Source organism: Rhinolophus sinicus, linkage group LG05, assembly GCF_036562045.2.
Source record: "Rhinolophus sinicus isolate RSC01 linkage group LG05, ASM3656204v1, whole genome shotgun sequence".
Classification (NCBI taxonomy): Eukaryota; Metazoa; Chordata; class Mammalia; order Chiroptera; family Rhinolophidae; genus Rhinolophus; species Rhinolophus sinicus.
The window spans coordinates 15,551,793-15,573,211 of NC_133755.1; the positions used below are offsets into that span (position 1 = coordinate 15,551,793).

The 21,419-nt window shown below is 46.4% G+C and overlaps 1 protein-coding gene across 1 annotated transcript in view; it reads right to left on the reverse strand.

Annotated features, from left to right (window-relative positions):
- Nucleotides 1–1,947: 1,947 nt before the first annotated feature.
- The window catches only part of ITSN2 (intersectin 2), a 120,940-nt gene continuing 101,468 nt past the window's right edge, over nt 1,948–21,419 (reverse strand). The window contains 11 exon segments of the mRNA XM_074331759.1: nt 1,948–2,863; nt 3,341–3,514; nt 3,942–4,025; nt 6,824–6,906; nt 7,480–7,601; nt 8,152–8,367; nt 8,783–8,950; nt 10,671–10,769; nt 14,225–14,408; nt 15,302–15,408; nt 18,611–18,732. Of these exon segments, the coding sequence (XP_074187860.1) occupies nt 2,706–2,863; nt 3,341–3,514; nt 3,942–4,025; nt 6,824–6,906; nt 7,480–7,601; nt 8,152–8,367; nt 8,783–8,950; nt 10,671–10,769; nt 14,225–14,408; nt 15,302–15,408; nt 18,611–18,732 (1,517 nt within the window). The 3' untranslated portion in view covers nt 1,948–2,705.

Sequence of the window (21,419 nt, forward strand, 5' to 3'; positions counted from 1 at the left end):
GAACTGTCCCAGCCGTAGGAAGCCATTTGCAATAAAGCCTCGCTGAACTGTAGTTTGCAGCATCTATACAATGGTTAAAATACTGCCCATATGTTTTCTCTCTCCAGAAGTAGAAAGACATTGCAAGAAATATCCAAATAATAAGCTACTATTTTTTGAGCTCCTGCTGTGAACCAGGAACTGCATGACGTATTTTATATTCATTTAAAAATTTTCACAGCAAGAGAGAATTTTCTCCCAATACGTGAAGCTCAGAGAGGTTCGGTGCCTTGCTCAGGGTCAGTTGCCTGGCTTGAAAGTGTTTTTTCCCCAGTCCAGTCTCTCTGGTGCCAAAGCACAGGGCACATCCCCCAGGGAACCCTCTCCTCACACCTGTCAGACTTTGTAATGTTAGTCACACTGCTCAGAATTCAGGTCCCCTTTCTGAGGGTGGAGTTATCCCCCTCCCCTGCTGTGGCATCCCGGTCCTGAAGGGAGCGGCCCTTAGGGGGCGGGCGGGCAGGCGTTCCTCACATCTCAGTCTTTCCCGGGGATGTAAGTGGCCTCAAGACGCACCTTCCCTCCTGCGTGCGTCCTTCAGCAAACCAGCCTCATGTTTCGGTCAGGAGAGAACTTGACTTTGACTTCGTAAGGGGCAGAGCTGCGTTCCTAGGTCAAATGGGGACTGGAGTTGCTGTGAGTACTGACATCACGTGTCCTGTCGTGTCGCACGTTGTCTGGCTCACGTCCTGCAGGCTCCCTTGTCCTACATCTGAAAAGAACCCTGACGTATCTAGACAGGGAGAAATGGCAGCAGCCACAGTTCATCCCAGTGAGAAAGTCCCCACAAGCCTGGGAAAAAGAGTACTCTGTAGCTCTGGTCACAAGTAGCCAGGTCACAAGCCAGAACTGGTATTAAACCTGCCTGACCCCTCAATGACAGCCTGTTACTTTGGGAGTCAGTCAGTCAGACACAGACTCGCTGCACGTGAACCCACTGCTGCCTCCGGGACCAACACCAGACTTGCTTCCCCAAACCTCATAGACCAGCAGTTGGCTTTGCTCAGCGAGGCTGTGTCTGACCAGCCAAAGTGTCCCTTAAAGAGGCAATATATTAATTTGTTTTGGTTTCGGGTACTGAGTGGTGTCTCTTCAACACTGGGGTAAATTTCTTTTATGCCTATGTTTTAACCAATCACTGCCCAGGATCAATACTTGGAATGATGAAGTGATGGATTTTAAAAAAACTCGAACATTCTGAATTATGGTTTTCAGCCCTCTTTTGCCCAGTGATATGCTTAGACAGAAACAGGAGCTTGGTGGAGGGACGTTTGAATATTATTCCTCCAGCTCCTTCCGAAGACCCGCTCCCTGAGAACTCAGGGCTCCTACAGCCGACGTGATTCTTTCCAAAACAGTCTCCTCCCACGAGTGCCTGTTAACCCAGGGATGTAGTGTATAAGACCTTTATTTTTTTTTAAATCAACTTTCAAAACGTCACACTTGAAAATTCAGAGGCTGAGCGAGTAGCTCTGAGAGGTGAGGATGTGGCTCTGACAGGACAGCAAGTGGCGGGGAGGAGGGGAGGACAGGTGCCCCTGGAGCTGGAGGGGCTGGGGGGCCGGCTGCTGCTGCTGAACACCTGTGCTTTTCTTTACTCCTGAGTCACCCCTGAGGTTTCTACTCAACCAGGCAGGAGAAGGACTCAAGCTCCCACAGAGGTCATGCAGTCAGGCCACCAACGGCACAGAGCCCAGAAACTGGGTGAACCTGCCACTCACAGAGCAAGTCAATGGCAGAGTCTGCAGGAGGCTCGGGGTCTCCTGGGCGCCCCCCCTTCCCCCCCTGTCTCCACTGGTTGCTCCCACTGTCGCAGAAAGGAAATTTGGTTCCATTACAAGCAACCTCTGAAGTTACCTTTTAAGAGCCTTTCATGTAGAAAGTAAATCAGTCAAGCTTTGAGAGAAGTTACATTCATGAACTTACATATTTATTCTCTTTCTGTACATATTGGCATTGATAAAGCTTAAAGATGCACGTCCTATGAAATAGGCAAAAACAAGGAATTTACATAATAATTTATACTTCAGAAAATTAAAGTTGAAAAACATCTTCCGCATCATTAGAGTTCACAGTATTTAAAGTAAATCAAGCTTTTCCCCCTTAGATTTCAAACTATATTGTCTCAGCAGAGGATGATAAAATCTAATCAGGAATAAAATGATCAAGTTTCTGGTTTGTATTCAGTGCATGAGTAGACACTATTTCGGTATCAGGCTGTTCCTGCACTGAGGCTGCAGCATTTTTCCCCAATCCTTTACCTCCTGAGTGACTGTGACCCAGCAGAGGTCACGTGGCATGGAATGGTTACAGCGTCACCAAAACCACCCACAGTGGACACATTCAACCAAGTGGTAACGTCTGGTGGTCTGATGCCTCATTTCCACATAATACTTTTTACAGCCCTGAAAATGGAAACCCTGGCATCTAAACACAGCCAAAATGTTAACACTAATACAAGGCACTGTGCTATGGGGTTTGGTTTATTTATAGGACAGATTATGTTTGCATAGATCGCTAGAGATTTAGTGTGCAATAAAACAGGGGCCCCAGCGTGCGCGGTCTTGTGATGGATGAAGGTGAGTGACTGACTGGCGCTCCTTCCGCCTGGGAGCAGCACTGGCATCTTCTCCAGCCCCAGCCTAGTGGGCAGGTCCCCGAGGTCCCTACAGGAGAGTTCTTTGCTGGAAAAGCTGCAGGTCAAAGCGGACCCAGACCTCCCCGGTGGGGACCTCGTGCAGCAGGAGGCGGCGGGTTGTAGGGCCTTTGCTTTCCTGTTCTGTTCGAATTTTTGCCACTGGAATTTCAGTACGACCCAGGAAATCTGGTGAATAAACATGCGAGAGTCAAAAGTCTTCTTCTTTAGAAAACTGTTAAAAAAAACTACAAGAGGAGTGTGTGAAACAGGATTCAGACAACTTTCAAATCCAAAACAAGTAACTTCTGGTTAATGTTTGATACTGTGACTGGAGGCTCGACAGATGCTGGGAGGGGAACTGCACTGTTGGAATCTGTGTCTCTGGTGAGGGAATGGCTCACCCATTCTATAGGTGCCAGGAGCACAGGGAGTATTATCTACGTAGGGAGTGACAGAAGTCAAAGACCCGAAACACACCTGAGGCTGCCCCCTCCCCTGGGAAGGCACCCTACATGCTGCCAACATGAGCTGCTGATGACCAAGGGCCCGTGTCATTTCCCTTAGGTGTCATGGGGCAGAAATAAGGCTGAGCTCCCTGGATCGAGACCCTAGGTTCTAGAGCGTTGGGGAAACTTCAGATCCCCTGATCGAGGTATACTTTACCATCTGGAGAAAACTGGTCTCTGTCAAACATGGTGAGACACAGCACATCTTGGTAAAGATCCTTAATAAAGAACTGGCAGTTAAAATTCCACTTGGGATTTAGTGTGTCCTGGAGGGTCCTGGTGGTGTAGCTCTGGGAGCCCATGCTGATTTCACAGTACGGATTGCTCTTCCCTGAACAAAAATAAACCAAAGACACATGTGGCTGCGTAGGTAAAATGAGTGACATCGGGGCCTTCCTTGAGCAGAAGCAGGACCCAAGCTGACGCTTGTCTACAGACCAGGCCGCTGCCTGAGGGCCCACATCGGCCGGGGGTCTCCATGTCCCCAGTGCTGATGGCATCACAACCCTGGGAGCGGCGATGTGGGCGTGAATGCCCCAGCCGCACTCCATAAGCCTTGGCAAGTGTCTGCTACGTGCTTCGTGCTTCCCCCACTTAGAAGCACTGAGGCTTGGGGCCGGGACATGGGTGCTTATTGGGAAGCAGCGTGATAATAATTCTGGGCCAATACCCATTTTAATGACTTTTAAAATCCTCCCATTCAATGCTCAGAAAGAGTGGGGCCATTCCCACATCTGTTGAATGAAAGAAGCATTTACCATTTGGTTTACAGGCTTTTAGTTCTGTAGCTTCAATGACGTGCACCATCAGACGCCCAATGCCTGACGTCTTCTGAGAGCGAGCTACAGAAGAGAAAGACAGGTCACATCAGTTTCTTCTCTGAGGACACACACAGCACAATGACAACACTGAGTGGTTCACACTCACAGTCCGCCTCCTAAGCCACCCTAACACTGCCCAGCTTCCCCTGCCACTGCCCTGGGCCCAGCAGTCCAGCGTCTGGCTGCTCTGTGCCTCTGCCTGGACCGGGGCACCTGCTGGGATGCCTTGCCCGCTATCTCTACATATCAGTGTCGTACTCATCCTTCAAGACGCAGGTCCAGTCTCACACCTCACCTCCCAGACCCCTTCCCCCCTCTGTGCATCCATTATTCAGGACTTCTGAGCACCCCACGGCCTGCTGGGCCTGCGGTTCCATGTCATGTCCATCTCCTCTGCAAGGAGGAGCCACTGTAGAGCACAGACTGTTTGTTCATCCTTGTATTAACCCCTCAGCTGCCTAGGAAACAGTAACGTGTACGTTGTAGTCACTCAGTATTGGACACTTACTAACATTTACTGGATACTTACTTTGTGTTGGGCATGAGCTAGACCTCTACATAAATTATTTAAACTGCATGGTTACCCTACAAGGTAGCTCTTTATAACTGCCATCTCCATATATGAGAAAACTGAGGCTTAGAGAGACTGAAATGCTCGACACAGAGCTTCTAAATGGCAGGGTCAAAACGTAAGCATCAGATACCAAAGTCTATTTTCTTAACCACTCACCATAATTCCAATGATATGTAAACACTACAGCTTATAAAGCAGTTTCACTTAAGATCTTGTAATATTTAAGGAGGTACCCAAAAGCGCTTTCAATATGGAGAGAAATGAGTCAGTGAACTCAAGATTATCTGGGCAAATATGAAGTTAGTTAAGCAGGTTTTACCCTCAGGGGTTTAAAAACTAACCAAAAAAAGGCTGCTTGGTGAGCAACTGAGTTTTGAAAACTCAGGGCAAGTAGAACTTTCCTGTGAGAAGGGGCCGCCCCCCCAGGGCCGCCCTCGGGGCTGCACTTGCACTCAGTTCCCTTTGAAGGCAGGGCTGGGCCCTATTCCCCTTGTAGGCCTGGTTGAGACTAGCATGGGGCCTGGCACAGAGTAAGTAATCAATAAATGTCTAAATAATTAACCACGTGGAAAATGCATAACAATACATACAGATACGGACGTTAAGCAAAACATGGGAAAACTCTGATTTACATCTTTGACAAATTAAGAGATCACTGTAATGCGTTACAAATGATTCAATCACCGATTTTTCAATAGCAAGCCTTTAAAGTAATATTAAAACACGATTCAATTAGCAAAAGCTGATTTACACATACCTTTCAGGAATACATAACAAAATAAGGGAAACCTGAGTAAAAAAACACATGAAGAACTGCAACTATAGCAGCCAGGAACCTGAGTGGGGGGCTGGGCAGGGAAGGAATGCCTGGAGGTGGGGGTGGGGGCAGGGTCTCAAAGGTGAATTGTGCAATTAGGCCGTGGGATGGGCCCTGCGTTTGGGGTAAGAACTTTGTCCTTAATTTGGGACGCGATAGAGAAGATGCTTAAGGAGAGAGCTGCTGAGAGCAGCCCTGTAAAACGAATACTCCAGAAGTGAAGGGGATGGGTGATGAGACAGCGGGGGTACCTCATGCGATAGCTTGGGTGGGAGATGGGAGGGTCTTACTGCGGCTGTGCCACTGGGAAAGGAATAGACCTCGCAAGTGAAAAGAGAACAATGGAGAGAACATACGGGACTCGGCGCTCACTAGAGAAGTGTGTGTATGGGGTGGAATACATGGGGCAGATAGCATGTTTCCAGTCCAGGTGACTGAGGACGACATCCAGGGATTCTCAGGAGCAGCTACTTCTGGAAGGAGGCCAGTTAATCCCACTGGAGATGCCACTTTGTGATGCCAGGAGAACCCAGGAGAAGTCCAGCAGATGTGTTTGTAGAGTGTGGGCTCAGGAGAAGGCAGCCCAGCCATGACCAGTGAAACTGGGATGAGATAAGGGAGACGGGAGAGGCTCATGCCAGGGCAGAACTCCCACGTGGGAGGAAGAGGAGGTAGGAAGGAGATGAAAGAAGAGTCAGAGGTAGGAGGACCCTCAGGAGCGTCCTGGGTGCAGGTGGAGGGAGGAGCCTCAACTTCCTCCCTGTAGGTGCAGGGAGCTCGAGGATGGAAGTGTGCCCAGCCTTGGTTAGGTCACTGGTGCTGTGTGAGCAGGCCGTCTGCACAGTGATGGGGACAGTAAGTGCAGTGACAGGCTGGTGAGTGAGGAGGAGTCGGGGACGTTAGGGCCAGGTCCTGGTGTTGAGGGAGAGGGAGGACGGGCGGGTCTGGGGGGAGGGGCAGGGAGGGCCGGGGTGGGAGAGGAGGATAAGAGTGTTTGTGAGCTGAAGGGAACAGGCCGTAGAGGTGGAGTTTGATGGAGCAAAATGGAGCACGCAGAGGTGGGGTTGGTTGTGCATTGAAAGGACCCCCTTCCTGGAAACAAGAGTGAAGAAAGAGGGGAGGGAGAGGGACAGAGACTTTGCCACAGAGAAGGGAGGTGTGGGAGCTCATACTGGATGACCCCTGGCTGTGCAGTAAGTGGGTGTGGGGGGCTCAGGGAGGCCCCCAGGAGGTCTGAAACAGCTGTGGGGGAGAAGGGGACAGCAGCGCTTGAGCTGCGCTCTGCTGTCTGATCCACAGCTTTTATTCCCCGTTTCCCCCTTCTCTGGAAGAGCAGGAGCAGCAGCCTGTGTCCTGAAGGTAAGACCCCACCCCATCCTCCAGGGCCCCTGGTGGCTGGTTCCAACCCTGCAGGGCACCACCCACTACCTTGATAGGCCTTCTCCCGTTTCTTCTTCTCAGTGTCGATGTACTGCTCAGAAGCCGCCTTGATCTTCTGGACCCACGCAGTCCTGGAGGAGAAGCAGAGCACAGCCATGGGGTGGCTTTCCCACACACCTCACAGGTCCAACCAGGAGCCCAAGGATCTGCACCCATCTTCTCTCGTTGGCTAACCTCCGCTTGAACAAGTTTCCAATCACAGACTTGATATTGGTTCAACTCAAAGACTTGTTTGCTAATTGAGGATTGAGCTGAGAATGTCTAGACAGCTCTTGACCGCTGACAAAACAGCAGGCACTTGCAAGGCGGTGGGACACAGACAGGGAAAATGCAGGTCCCCGGAGACCAGAGGAGCATGGGCTGTCACCCAAGGGACTTTAGCAGAAATCGCGGTGCAGGATCTGCCCGGTGGGAAGGTCCTGAGGAGGGACCAGAAGCAGGGAACCCTGTCAGGAGGCAGCTGCGATAACCCAGCACGTTTGAACAAGGCCCCAGTGGGGCTGGGGCGTGGGGACTGGTTAAAAGAGGCTGAGGACACAGTGTTAGTAGGACTTGAGCACGGACTGGAGATGGCTTTGTGGCAGATGGAGATGTCCAGCCTTTCTCCTAGATGTCAAAGCAGGTCACACGTGGTCAGGACTGACCTCTCGTTAATGTTGTCTGTTCGGAGGGTGTAGACACGGTCAATGTGAGAAATGTGGAAGACAGGCTCATCGCTGGAAGGGTCTGTGGGCAGTTTCACCAAGACTTCATTCAGGAAAATGGGCTGAAAGAATTAGGGCCAAAACACAGGCTGTGAGATAGGCCAGGACACTACCCACCTACGTCCACAGAGAGTTCTGTCGGAGCTGAAGAGCTTTGTGGAGAAGCACAGAGGGGTCTAGCTTCTGGAGCCTTTCACTTGGGAAAAAAGAAACTGCCTCCTTTTTGTAAAGTAAACATCTGGGGAAGATTAGCTGTTACTCAGACAGGAGCTGAGCCTCCGTGACTGCCCATGTGCCAGGGTCTCTTCTCCACACAGTGGCACTTGGCACTCTGCCTCAGAGACACCGATGCTAATGTGGAAGAGGTGGGATCACGGGGCATGTTTGCCGGGGAGAAGCCAGAACCCAAAGCTGGAGTCCCCGGGCGGCTGTCACAGGGCAGTGAAGGCCCAGCTACACTGCGGTTTCTTCCCTGGGAAGTGACCACAGAAGCGTCAGCCGTCTGGAAACAGGCACAGAGTCAGCAAAGGCTCAGGCCAGGAAGGAGGTCCCGAAGGTACAGGAAACACCTCATTCTGCTCCTGATGCTGCTGCCAGGAATGTGACACTTACCATTTTGTACATTTTGAATTGGGCGTTGGACTTAGAGCTGAAAAGTTTCTCAGAGGCTGAGGAAACAGCAAACTGCTTGACCATGTGGGTAAGAAGCAGAAAGTCATTGAAGAGGAATCCGTGGAGTTCCTTATTGCTCTTCGTCTTGTATAATTTCCCACTGTGCAGAAGCTTCCGGGGACCCAGGCAGTTGGTAAGGGAGTTGAAAATAAGTTGCTTAAAAAGAAAGAAATTGTCAGTTGGTTAGGTCTCTGCACAAACCACTCCAGCATCCCTTGACAGACCCGTGCCCTGGATCTGAGGGTACGGTGGTAGAATTTTCTAGTTGGGAACGTGCCCGTACTCATTTACCTTTACACAATTTATTTCTCTTCAAAGTTCAAACTGGCATGGTGAAAATGATTATGTATAGCCACAGAATACTGATTCGACCAGCTGAATTCAAAGACCTCAAAACAAATATCAAATTTGTCTTTACAGGAAAGGAAGATGACAGCCCAAGAGGGGGCAGGATGGTGGGTCCACACGGGCTGGGCTGAGGTGTAGACTGTCCACACTAGGGGGCGGCCTGAACCTGGTTCACCACCCAGAGCTTGCCTGGTGGCAGCCAAGTCAGCACCACAGACCTCACCTCCGCAAGACCTTCACACTGGACATGTGCCTGGATCCACTCCAGTCGGTCTGAATTTTCCTTCTCCCGAACCCCTTCATTAACTTGGGAGCAAAGCTCTTCTGCCCGCTCGAGAGACAGTCTAAGGGAGGAGTGGTCTACATGATTCTCTGGGGTGTTCTCCAGGATCTAGAAAAGAGAGGCTGTGTCACGTGGATGTCCTGTGTCTACCCCCCACCCAGCCGTCCTGAGGCTGCCTACATGAGCTGGGTGCTATGCTGGGCGCTGGAAATACAATGGTGACCAAGCAGTCATTGGCCCTTGAGAAGCTCATGGTCCTATCAGTTCTTGGGGAGATAGGTGACTCACAACAGGGTGTGCCAAGTGCCACGTGGATCAAGTGCCCTGACATGTGTGGGTCTTTGGTGGCTCTCCGGCTGGGGCTTGGTAACAGGTCGTGTGTTATAGGGCACCTCCCTCCTGGCCCCCAGTAACTGAAGCAGTGAACCCTCCAGTATAAACTGGCTGCAACTTGGAAAATGTGTGAATTTGATGAGTAGCAATGGTTCATAACATTTTTGGGGTCATTGATCCTTTTGAAAAATCTGATGAGAGCAATGAATCCCCTGGTACAGGAAGAATACAATAAAATTATGTCATTAGCATTTAGGGAAACACAGTTCATTCTGAAGTGACTTCAAACTAAGGTTACAAAAGTAAAAGAACAGAGGCCAGAATACAAAGGACTGTGGTCCCTCTGGAAATGATCGGGTCCCTCCTGTTGGGACCCCTAGTGCACGAGTCCACAGTCCCTTTTCACAATCCCAAATGGGAAACAGCCCTGAAAGCCTCAAGTTTTTTTTCTTCAATGCTCATTTGGTGGTAAAACCTGACCTAAACTGAAGAGATGTATTTATTTATTCTATTGATAGTGATTATTCATTTATTCACCATAGGAATATCAGTGTGTTTGGCGATAATGCGGCCCAGGCTTTGTTGGGATGTCATATTCTGCGAACTCTGAAACACAGTGGGCCCAAAGCATTTCAGGTGTGGGACTGTGGATTAATGTGTACTAATGAGTCAATTTGGTATCATAACTGTAACATAAGCTCTGTAACAAGGCCTGTACTGAGTTAGCATGGCTTCCAGACCAATGGTCAAGGGATCATCAATAAAAGCAAGTCTTATATTATGTCTTACAAATAAATGATTATTTGTAAGATGACTAATATATTAATGATTATTGGTGGAATGATCCTTTATAAAGTCTGCCTTCTCCTTAGAAGGTATAGTGGCTCAAGAGGCCCATATTTCTTGTGTCAGAAAGATGGATGGATTTTAGGACTAATTAGTCAGCAAGTTGAGGAGATGATGATGAGCTGTTTAAGGCTGATATGGACACTCCTGGGACATCAGGTAAAGGTGAGTGGTCACTTGGTGGACAAATTTAGGTCTCAGCAGAAAGACTGGAGCCCATGGTGGCACTAATGGTGGACTCCGCCTGGGCTCAAGACGGGCTCTACAGCCAGAGACCGAGAGGGCCTTTACCTGCCCAGACAAACACACCCGTGACTGTGAGAGGCCGGGGGAGGACAGGTTACCCAGCAGACATCAGACGCTTCTTCTATTGGCCCACGTCAAGGACTCAGCCCTTCAGAGTATGTGTGTGCTCACGTGCTTGTGCCTATACACACACATGTGCATGCACACACACACTCTCACACACAGACACACAGACACAGACACACACACACAGACACACACACACACACACACACACACACACACTCGGTGCCTGGTCCATCACACAGTGGAGTCAGACCATGGGGCAGGGCGATGGGGTCCCTGACTATCAGCCTCTGGGACCCCACAGGGTCCTGCGCCTCTGTCCCACAGGGACACTCACGCTTCTGATGAGGAGAGGGTAGCGGGTGATCCTCTGCATGGGCTTCAGCAGGAAGCTGGAAAGGGGCATTCCTTTACATCGAGGGTCGGACGCCAGCTTCTGCAAAATAACTGAGAAGCTTGTGACGAAATCACAGCCCCCACGAAAAAGGAAAAAACAATGGCTCTACTCTTGACTTTGACCACGTTTTAGATTTCTAATTTCTTTTAAAAATTCAGGATCCAAAATGATACATTCAGATGAGCAGTAGGAATATCTCACCTCACGTGCCCAACCCCAGCGGGGGCTTCTCCATTCTTTCTTACGTGCATTTGACAGTTTGTGATCGCTCCGTCCTCTGCCTCCAGAACCCGCCTCCTGCGGCTGTCCTCCCAGCCCGCTGACCTCTGTCTTCGTCACCTTTCTTCTCCTCCTCCCACTCTTAACTAGGTGCTGCTGCAAGTCCCTGGTAGTTGAGTCCCAGAGTCTGTAACCCAGACCCTCCCTGGAGCTCTACACTTGCCACGTTACTCTCCTTCTTCCCTGGATGTCTCAAAGGCACCTCAATACCTCAACATACCCCAGAACAAAGTCCTCACCCCCCCTCATAAAAGCCTAGCCTCCTACTTCTATGTCTGAGTTGGTAGCACCATTCTATACTCACTTGCCCCCACCCCCCACTCCTACAAGTCACCACTGACACCAATCTCTTTCTCTTCTAAATAAGTCTTACCTTCCCTCACCTCTGCCTGCCCATTGCCCCTACTTTATTAGGAACAATCACTACCATTTATTGAGCACCTGCTGTGTGCCAGATGACGAATGTGTTAGCCTTTGCTAATTCTCGCCCCTCTGCCCTTTCTTCACTTGGCTAATTCACACTCATCTCTGAAGACTCAGATCACACCTCCTTTGGTTCAGGCTCTGCCCTTCCTTGATGCCTTTCCTCCCTTTCAGGGATCCTTCTCGAGCCCCCAAACAACCTGTGGCTACTCCATCATAACGCCACAGCTGGACTGGGTGACACAGGTAGAGGTATCACGCTTACGGTGTCTCAATGCCGCGCCAGCCTGTTAACTCCAGGCGGCCAAGGACCACACCGCGTTTGCTCCTCCTCCGCGTTCTAGCACAGGACCTGACAGGGTAGCTATAACTCTAGGATGACCGTTTTCAGTGACTGAAAAACACACTTACTGTAATTCACCTGATCATTTCCCACTACTGGGTATTAAACTTGCCCCCTCTTTTTGTGGGATATATCTATGTAGCTATACCAAGCATCTTCATGCTCTTTATTTCTACATTTTCTGAGTTTTTTTAAAGTAGCATTTTAGAGTATAGCTTGTTGTTAGATTTGCTTTTTAATATGATCAACACCATGCCTTCCATTATGAGACTATAAAGTTTGTATTTATTTTTACTATTGTTACAATTGTGATGACACTGATATCCTATTTACATTGCTATTACTATTTGGAAAATTTTTTTAAATCTTTTACTATGCTTTAGAAGGCAAATATCCTACATTTCATTCTACTATTGATTATTTAAAACATCCACATGTACTCACAATTCTATACTTACCTAATCTGATCAATGTTTGTTTCTAGGATCTTAGTTTCTTTTTACGTTTCTTTTAGTTCATTTCTAGGCAACCCCTTGCCTCCCACCCTAATCACAAGTTGAAGGGTTCTGTCCTCAGTGCCTTATATTTAACCATTTTTGTATCTCTGAGATTTTCATAAAGAAGATAAATATAATTGGCATTTATTAAATGCTTACTATGTGCTGGTCTCTGTGCTAATGTACTTTAGAAGTATTATCTCCAGTTACTGAGGGCACCAAATGTTAAGTAACTTGCCCTGGTCACACACTGGCCAGTGATTGGGCTGGGATTCCAATCCACACAGTCGGATTCTGAAGCCTGTCTTATTATCTTGCCTCTTGGGATGACCCTATTTGATTGTGATGTGACCTCTTTTTTTCATGTAATCCTTAATTTTATTCACTGATGTTTTAATTAAGCTTTCAACAACTGTATTTGTAAGGAATATTGGGTTATAACTTTTTTTTCATTCTTGTAATTAAATACAAATACAAAAACAGGCCTTGGGGTCAGGACCACTTTTGTCTTATATTATGAATTAGGTAGGTTTTCTATTTTTTTCTATGATCTGTAAGAGTTTATATAATATGGAATAACCTATTTCTTTATAACTTGAAAGAGTTCACCATTAAATCCATCAAGTAAACCCAGTTCTTCTTTTGGGGAAAGTTACTCAGTTTTTTCTTTGGTTAACAGTACCTCCAGATTTGCTAATCTCATTAAACCAGTTTTCAAATGTTTAAATTTTGTTAATGTTTTCATATTAGCATGTATTTTTGAATCATATACCCTTTTAGTTGAAGAAATATGTTTATATCTGTTCTTGTTTTTATTTGTTTGTATATTTTTTTCTCTTACTCGATTAGATTTACCAGAGTTGTTTTGTTAGTTCTTTTCAGTGCACCTTTTCTTGGATATATTGATATATTTTGCGCTTTTATCTTTACTACTTCCTCTGTTTCTTTTGGAATTTTTATCTTTAGCTTATACAGCTTCTATTCTATGCTTAATTATTTTTCCATTCTTTTCTGATAATGAAAATATTAAAATTATGTATTCTCCCATAAGGTACTGCCGTGACTGTGTAATAGATTCCAATATGCAGTACTTCATGAACCCCCCAAAACCGACAAGAAATGTAAAAAAAGCAAGAAAACAGATTTTACTTTCATTTTCCTCACAATTTTAACATGTGTAGTAATAGTTTCTATTACTGAATAATATCGATGAAAATGACTTCTTAAAGAGTGACAGTCTATTATAACAACCAGGCATACTAAGTTTATTGCTGTGTTACTATAAGGATGTTGTTGATTCATTGTATCATACATAGCATTGTCCTAGCTTTACTTCTCCTTATCAACTGCCTGTTTTTAATTTACCATGGCATCACGAACCAATCATTTCCTCCTCTTCTCATTGGTTTCTGGAAGGTTTGACAACATCTGTGAACACTTCCAATAGATGTATATGAGCACAGCTACACATTTTATGTATTGTCTAAATTCCTAGTGTCACCATTTTTTCCTCCTCTCATTTCCTTTTGTCCTATTTTATTCATTCACCTATTTAAAATTTATTTTATCTTGTTGCATTTTATACATTGAAGTAAGCTATGCTATATTCTTTATGGAATAAAATGGGTATAAAATAAATACAATTTACAACATTAAGAATGTGACATTTTAGATTTTTTTTGGAGTAAAAAGTAGCTGATTTGTTTAAAAACACTCTGCTATTTAAAGATGGGCAAAATCATGGCCCCAGTGCCTAGAAAAATCAACTCAACACGAAAGGCAACACAAAGCCATCAGAAAATTCTTTGCTGTATGTGTATTTCCTTTGGAAACTGACAGGGATACCAGGCTTGGTTGCTGAGATCTTGAGTGGGCCGCTGTCCCCCTCCTAGATGCCTCCGCCCCTGGCTCAGAACGGGGCTGGCCTGCCTACGGTCCCAGGATGGAGTTACCTTTAAAAAGTCTTTGAAGTCCGTGTCTTCATCTGTCTTTTGCTGTAACAGAGCTGCTCCATTCAGCTGACAGCTGCAGAACCGGATGTAAGCCTGCATGTGGGACAGCTCGGCTGCCAGGATGTCCCCAATTGTCTGTACCGGCATCTTCTCACCACCGGTCTTCTTCCGAACACGCAAGGCCCTGCAACCAACACACTCTTTTACTTTCTGCTTCCATGTGAATGTCCTTAGGAAATGAAGGATGAATACCACAGGGGGCAATTGGCAATGGTAACCAGTGAGCTACCTAAAACCTCCGGCACTGTGCGGGGCAGTCAGAGGGAGGAGGAGGCAGCCTGGGCATGGAGCGATGCTGGCGCAGCCAACCCGGGGCAGCAAAGAAGAACAAGAAATGGAAGTCTATACACCTGGGTGTTTCTAGGCCTTTGGGATTGTTTTGGTTTCACTTTAGTTTCTTAGCAAAGTTTCTTTTGAAAAATTCTTACTTGGTCGCAGCTAAACCAAGAAAGAAATTTTATACACTCTGTAGGGAAAAAAGAGAGCAGGAGCCCACAGAGGCCAGGTGTGGAGGTGGAGGTGAGCCTGGTCCCCAGAAGTGCTGCTGAGCCAAAGGACAGCTGGGACTACTGATAAGTCCTCCCAGGAGACTGTCCTCAGGGCCGTAAGGCATGGAAAGTCACCCTGAGGACAGGAATTTCACGGGACACAGGACTGAGGAGACCGCCACACTAGCCAGTTATGAGCTGCTGCTTCTCTCCTGACTCTTATCTCCCCAAGAAACAGGCATGTTGGGACCTATGTTAATGTATGGTTTATTTCATGAGTTAATTTTTTTCTTTGTTTAATCAAAGTATTTTTTGTTATATTTTTTTACTTCAATAATTATGTATGTTACAGTTGCAGGGCATTTCATAAAATGATAATAAAATGAAAAGCCTGAGGGAGCAGAAAACAGTTGACATGTCCTTTGCTAAGCAGCCTGTGCAGAAGAGTTATCTGTGAAAGGATCAGTGCTGGGGGCTGGCGGGGGGGGTGGGGTGGTCAGTGCAACGACAAGTAAAGCTCTGGACTCACTTCAGCAGCTTTGTGTTGGACATGATGAGCTCCTTCCAGTTAACAAAGATCAAGGCCATTTCTCCTTCAGTGAGAAAGCCTGACTCCGCCATCCGTTTCTGAAAAACCTAGATTCAAAACACAAAAGAAATAAGTTAGCTGAAGTGTGAAGACACAGCCGATGTGGTCTAAATCAGACAACATCTTCATACACCGGAACTAATAAGATCATGGGGTTTTTAAAGAAACATATTTATGATTGTTAACTTAAATTGCATAATTTCCCTACTGTTTACTATTTGGGCTCCTATCAAGGCTGATGCTAAGGACTCAATCTGGGAGTCTCATCAAGAAGAGAAGATTCGCATATCATCTCCTGTGGGTGTTATGGAGCATAAGCAAAAACCTGGGCATAAAGCACCTTCACTCTAAGAGCTTGCAGAATTGGGGAGGCATTACCGCTGTCAGGTTGAGGACTTCACTATTCTGGAAGCAGTTTGTGAGTTCAGCAAACAAAAGGAACAAGCAGCGATGACCCGTGTTAACCCCAAGACTGACCGCCAAGCAGATGTGGACTGCAGAGATTGACTGACTGAAGGGGAAATACTACCCCACATCAGTATTCCATAGCACTTATGGATTGATACAGCGCTCACATGTACGTACATGCTTGTGTGTGTATGTGCACACGTGTGTGTGTGTGGGGGAGAAGAGGTTTATCAATTAAATTCATACATGATGCAGGTCAAGCTGAGTCAGGCATTGTTATTCCGAATTAACCCATGAAAAAATAAAGGCTGAGACAGTGATTTGCTCAAGGTCCCAAAACTAGAATATGGAGGAGCTACAACTAAAATGCAAACTTTTTTACTCTAAGTTCCCACTTAGAGTAAGATTCCCTTAGAGTAAGATTCCCTTAGAGTAAGTAAACATGTAAGATTCCCAGGAAATAACTTTAAAAGCCTTAAGGAAAGAGTGACGTTATCTGAGACAACTCTCCTCAGGTGTGATCTTTCCAAAACACACGTGACATGTTATTCTCTATTAACATCATTCAGTGGCCTTATGATAAGATGTAAACCCCTTTTTGAGGTTCATGAGGCTTGTATGATTTGCCCTCTGCCAACCGCACCAGCCTGGCCCTCAAGTACGTGCCACTCCAGCCACACTGGACAACTTGCAGGACCCTAATTCTGCTCACACATGCCTTCCCCCATCTAGTTTCTCTTCCAGGCTTGTCCTTCAGTCTCAGCTGCAGCCTCCCTGGGAAAGTCCTTCCTAACCAGGGAGGTCCCTTTCCTCTCGGCTCAAAGCCACAGAGTTCACCTCTCTGCCAGCCCTCACCGCACTGTTCTGTAACTCTCTCCACACGACTGTGAACTCCTGGAGGGCAGGAACCTTCTCTTTTATCTCTGCTCTCAAGCACAGTGCTTCACACATAGGTTTTCAACTAACGTTTACTGAGCTGTGTTGAATGTGGAGCCAAAGAATTCAGATAAAAGTGCTATGAAGTGAACCTCTCTAAACCTCTACACAGTTCCAAAGTCAGACTGAAGATGTCGGGACACGTCTGTGAGAATGAGCCCTGGAAAGGCAGCTGACCTGCTCTGAGGTAGCTTCTGAAGGACAGGGAAAGCATCTGGTGTCTCTCTGTTCTGTCACTCACTGCTTAATTTATGTTATTGCTAATTCATTCTATTTACCCGCTTTGTGCCAGAGGAAGTAAGCAGAGGAGGATAAGATGGTCGGGCCCTCTGGGAACCTCCATGGGAATGGGAATGAGAAGGCCTTGCCTGTGAACAGTGATTTCATCTAAATCTCTGACCCTGACTTGACTGCTTGTCCCTCAGAGCCTCTCATGAGGTGGGCAGAGTGGGAATAACCAAGGCCTAAGTGGTTATGTGACAGGTCTGAGGTGGGGCAGGCATCCAGCTCGGACTCGTGTCAGAGAGGTACCTCCACACCCGTTTACAATCCCTCAGGACTGCAACATGGCCAGCTGCACGGCTGATGCTTGAAGGGGTTAATAAAAAAGATGGGCTTTTCCTTTTTTATTTTAATATAGATAACAGAAAAGTGGATATGAGAATAAAATGAAACATACGGCACATTTTCAATTACATGAAATGGTTAGATATATGATCATTCTATAAAATGAGTTGTCTCACACACACATCTGTTCATATTTTTGACCAAAAATGCATACTGATATGTGACAATAACACAACACCGTTGCCAACCACACAGATACTTGTATATTTTAACAAGATCCATTAATGGTGTAGAGTCACTGGAAAATATGTTGGAGAAGATGGGCTTTTCTTGTAGACAGTCCGTGCTTGTCAGAGGAGCGCAGACATAAACACACCTAATTCCTTTAGTACTGATGGGAGGGGCCTGCAAAGGGCCAGGCTAAGTTTTGGGGGTGCAGAATGAAGGATACATAATCTGCTCTCAGGAGCTCATAGTCTTGCGGGGAGACAGATTTTATCAAGTGAAAAGTGTGGTGTATAGCTGAGATGAACAAGGATGGTGTCTGGAGATGCCAGCCTGCGCATAGCATGGAGAATGACTCAAGGGCAGGCCTTGCTGAGGGGCAGATGCAGAAGGATGCAGCCTCTGCACCATGCCACTGTCAAGGTCACGGTCAGGTATATGTTGCACCTGTTGGGCCTATGTGAGGGACACCTGTTCTCCTCAGGTTTATTTAACTGGGCTTCTAATCTGAGGGTCTTGACACATTCAACGAGAACTAAAATCCATGGAAACAAAAGTATAGTAGAACTATAAAGTCTAACTTTGTTTACTCAACACAAAGCATTTTTAAAGTGCTACTCTAACAGCTGTTATTGGCTTAGAGGTCACTGGTAATATTAATAGGCACATACACAGTAAATATATGATAATTGGGATACGTTTTGCAATATGGTCTCATTCGGTTTTCCAAACTGATACAAATGTTAGGCGAACACTCCCCCTCCTTAATAATTCCTCTGGAAATATCAAAGTTTATGAAAATGTCAGGTGTCAAAATGGCAGTGTAAACATAGTTAGGCAACATTCTGAGCTTGCCCTCCCTAGACGGTACCTGTACCATTTCTGACTGAGGCATTGGAGTATCCTCTTGTTCTTGCTCTTCACTTTGAATGAACTAATCTGGGGGAAAGGGTTGATTCGAGATCTTCAAGCCCTCTCAACTGGTAGAGAAAGGATTTTGACGGTGTGAGAACTCTTGTCACTACTTGTGAATTCACACATCGAAGGTGATACCTCGCTTTGAGGCCCCGCCAACCCCTATGCTCCCAGAGCCAGTCAGCAGTGGGCTCTCACCTCCACGACGAGCTGAAGGTCGGCCACGTACCGCTCTTCAGTCTGAATCAGTTCGTGAATATAGCCCTGCCTTTTCCTCTCCATCGGCTGCATGGTGTCCAAGGTCTGCAGATCAGCACACCCTATGGAAAAACAGGGTAGAGTTAAAAAATATTATCTTAGTCTTCTCTGTAGAAAACACATCTATCAGCAGATGTGCTGGGTTTACAAATGTTGCCTTGAAAGAACTACATACACAGCTTTGCAGAGCCTGGAACTTCCGCAGAGAGTGCACACCTGCGGACTGCTGGCTTAATGCCACGCAGTACCCGAAAACCGCAAATTAGTAACGTTTCAGTGGGGTCCCAATTTCCCTTCCCAATATGTAATGACAGAATTAAGGATTTTTAGGAATGGCCTCAGAGAGATCAGAACTCTGCTGAGCTTGTGAAGAATCTATGCAATTCTCACCATCTCAAGACATTTTCAAAGATAGTGAAATGATTAAATGAATCAAATGCTTGAGTCCACTGTTTTCCAAATTGCTGGTCATGAACTACCAGTGGGTTGTTATATCAATTTAGTTTTTTAATATGCAGGTCAGGCCCAGCATTAAAAAATAGAAATTATCATGTGCATAGCATTGGTGAGCACTGTTTTGTGAAAAATTTGAGGTAGGTACCCTGCTTTCCCGAAAACAAGACCTAGCCGGACAATCGGCTCTAATGCATCTTTTGGAGTAAAAAATAATATAAGACCTGGTCTTATATTATATTATATTACATAAGACTCACTCTTATAGTAAAATAAGACTGGGTCTTATATTAACTTTTGCTCCAAAAGACGCATTAGAGCCGATTGTCCGGCTAGGTCTTATTTTCAGGGAAACACGGTATGTATTTGGGGATGTTGAGCTACTGTTAAAAAAAAAATGTTTGAGGAACATTTCTCAAGATTTCTCAAAGTAAAGTGCTACATTAGGAAACCTAAAGTTCCCAGGACCCAGCAGTTCCCAACAAGACCACAGCCTTACCCACTAGAATAAAGTACTCCTGGTCTGCGGCATGCAGCAGCCCTACGAGACGCTGAGGTAAGTCCCGAGCAGTCCTGCATCAAGGTGACAGGTATTGCATTCACTTTGGATCAATTTACAAGCACACTGGAACTGAACTAAAATGTCACACTGGGTGGGAAGTGACATAATTCCAGAATCATTCAGTGAGTAGCTGAGGACTTGCCTTATGCACAGTGGTAGGGGACATACTTTAGGAAGCCCTTCCTCAGACAGAAAGAAAAAGCTGGCAGGTACCCAGCAAGCTACAACACTAGGCAGCAAGTTGTGCGCATCTGAAGGCGGGGAGAGAGAAAGACGCATGAAGCCAGGATGATCCTGGAAGCTGAGGCAATCATGGAGGGCAGCAGGGAGAAGGGGCAGCTCTGTCTGTGCAGGGCCTTCGTGGATGTGGGAGCGTCTGGATGGACGCAGACACACGACACAGGGAAGCACTTAGCAGGTACTGGGAACAAATGGGCCACGCCACAGACGCAGACAATGCCAGGATCAGACAGGCCTTCTAAAGGGGTTTCTCTTTCTGATCACCTGTGATGTTTCTATATTTTGTATAGGTGTGGGCTTACAGAGAGTTCTAATGAACACACCTGTTCTGTTTTCTGTACACGTTGCCAGCAGCTTTAAAAAAATTACTCCCGCAGAAAAACAAAAATTGAATAAGGTGGGTTTGGTGCTGCCAAGAATAAATCAGAGTGCCACTGTCATGTTCAAAATTACCATTTTTCTGGGGTTGTATTTGATTCTGTCTGCCAGGGAGAACTGCAGGAATGACTGAGTGTTTTGCATCAGTAAGGCTCCTACAGACGCCTGTCTGACTAGGTCGCGTGTAGCAAGGCTAGACGTGATGGCCCTGCACCTGGTGGAATGCCTCGAATCACGACGCGACCCAGTGTCACGGGTCAGAGTTACCCGCTGACTCTGACGGAAGCAATACGAACATTATCTAAGGCCCCTCCACCTCTTATACTGGTGTTTTACAAATTTCAGTCATTCACATTCTGTCACATCCACATTCCAGCTCTACTATTATTTACCTAATGTTTGTCTCTAAGTTTACTCATATTTAAGTTAAATAGCTAGGAAATCATGAGTTTGTTATGCTAGTTTCGTTTCTTCTAATAGTTACTAAAAATATATATATAACCATTAAAATAAAGTGAGTTCTCTTGCGTGCTGTTCTGCATGCCTTGTGTTGTGCACACGTGTGTCACACCGTGGGAAATAATGACTTACATTAAAACCCACAAGCATTAGCCTATGGGTTCTGTATCTTGGAATAACAGCGAAAGTCTCAGATATTTTATCGTTTCTCAGGCTGGAACATGCGTGACATTAGCTTTATCAGGATGAATGTGGGGACAATCCCTGTACTCCATCCCTACCTGACCCCTTTGTATTTCATTCTAAGAGTTCTTAAACTTTTATTCTCTGTTCAAGTTTCCAAGCTGACCCCTACCTTCACTTGCATATATTCTGACCTCTGATGGCAGGGAAAAAGATAAAGGCATGATGCCACTTTGACTTCCTACCTTTTTCCTCCTTGCTCACTCACCCTTATACTTCCTACCTGTGTCAAGGGATGAGGGGGTGCTATTTCTTCCTGAAGCCAGCACCCTTAACTGGCCCTTTCCTGCAGGACCCTTCTCTGTCCTTGCACTGCTACTGTCAGTCTTCTCTGGTTCCTTCTTAGGCTACACACACGGTTAAGCGTCCCTCTTACCTTATTATTTGACACATATCCTGGTGGTTCACAACCCT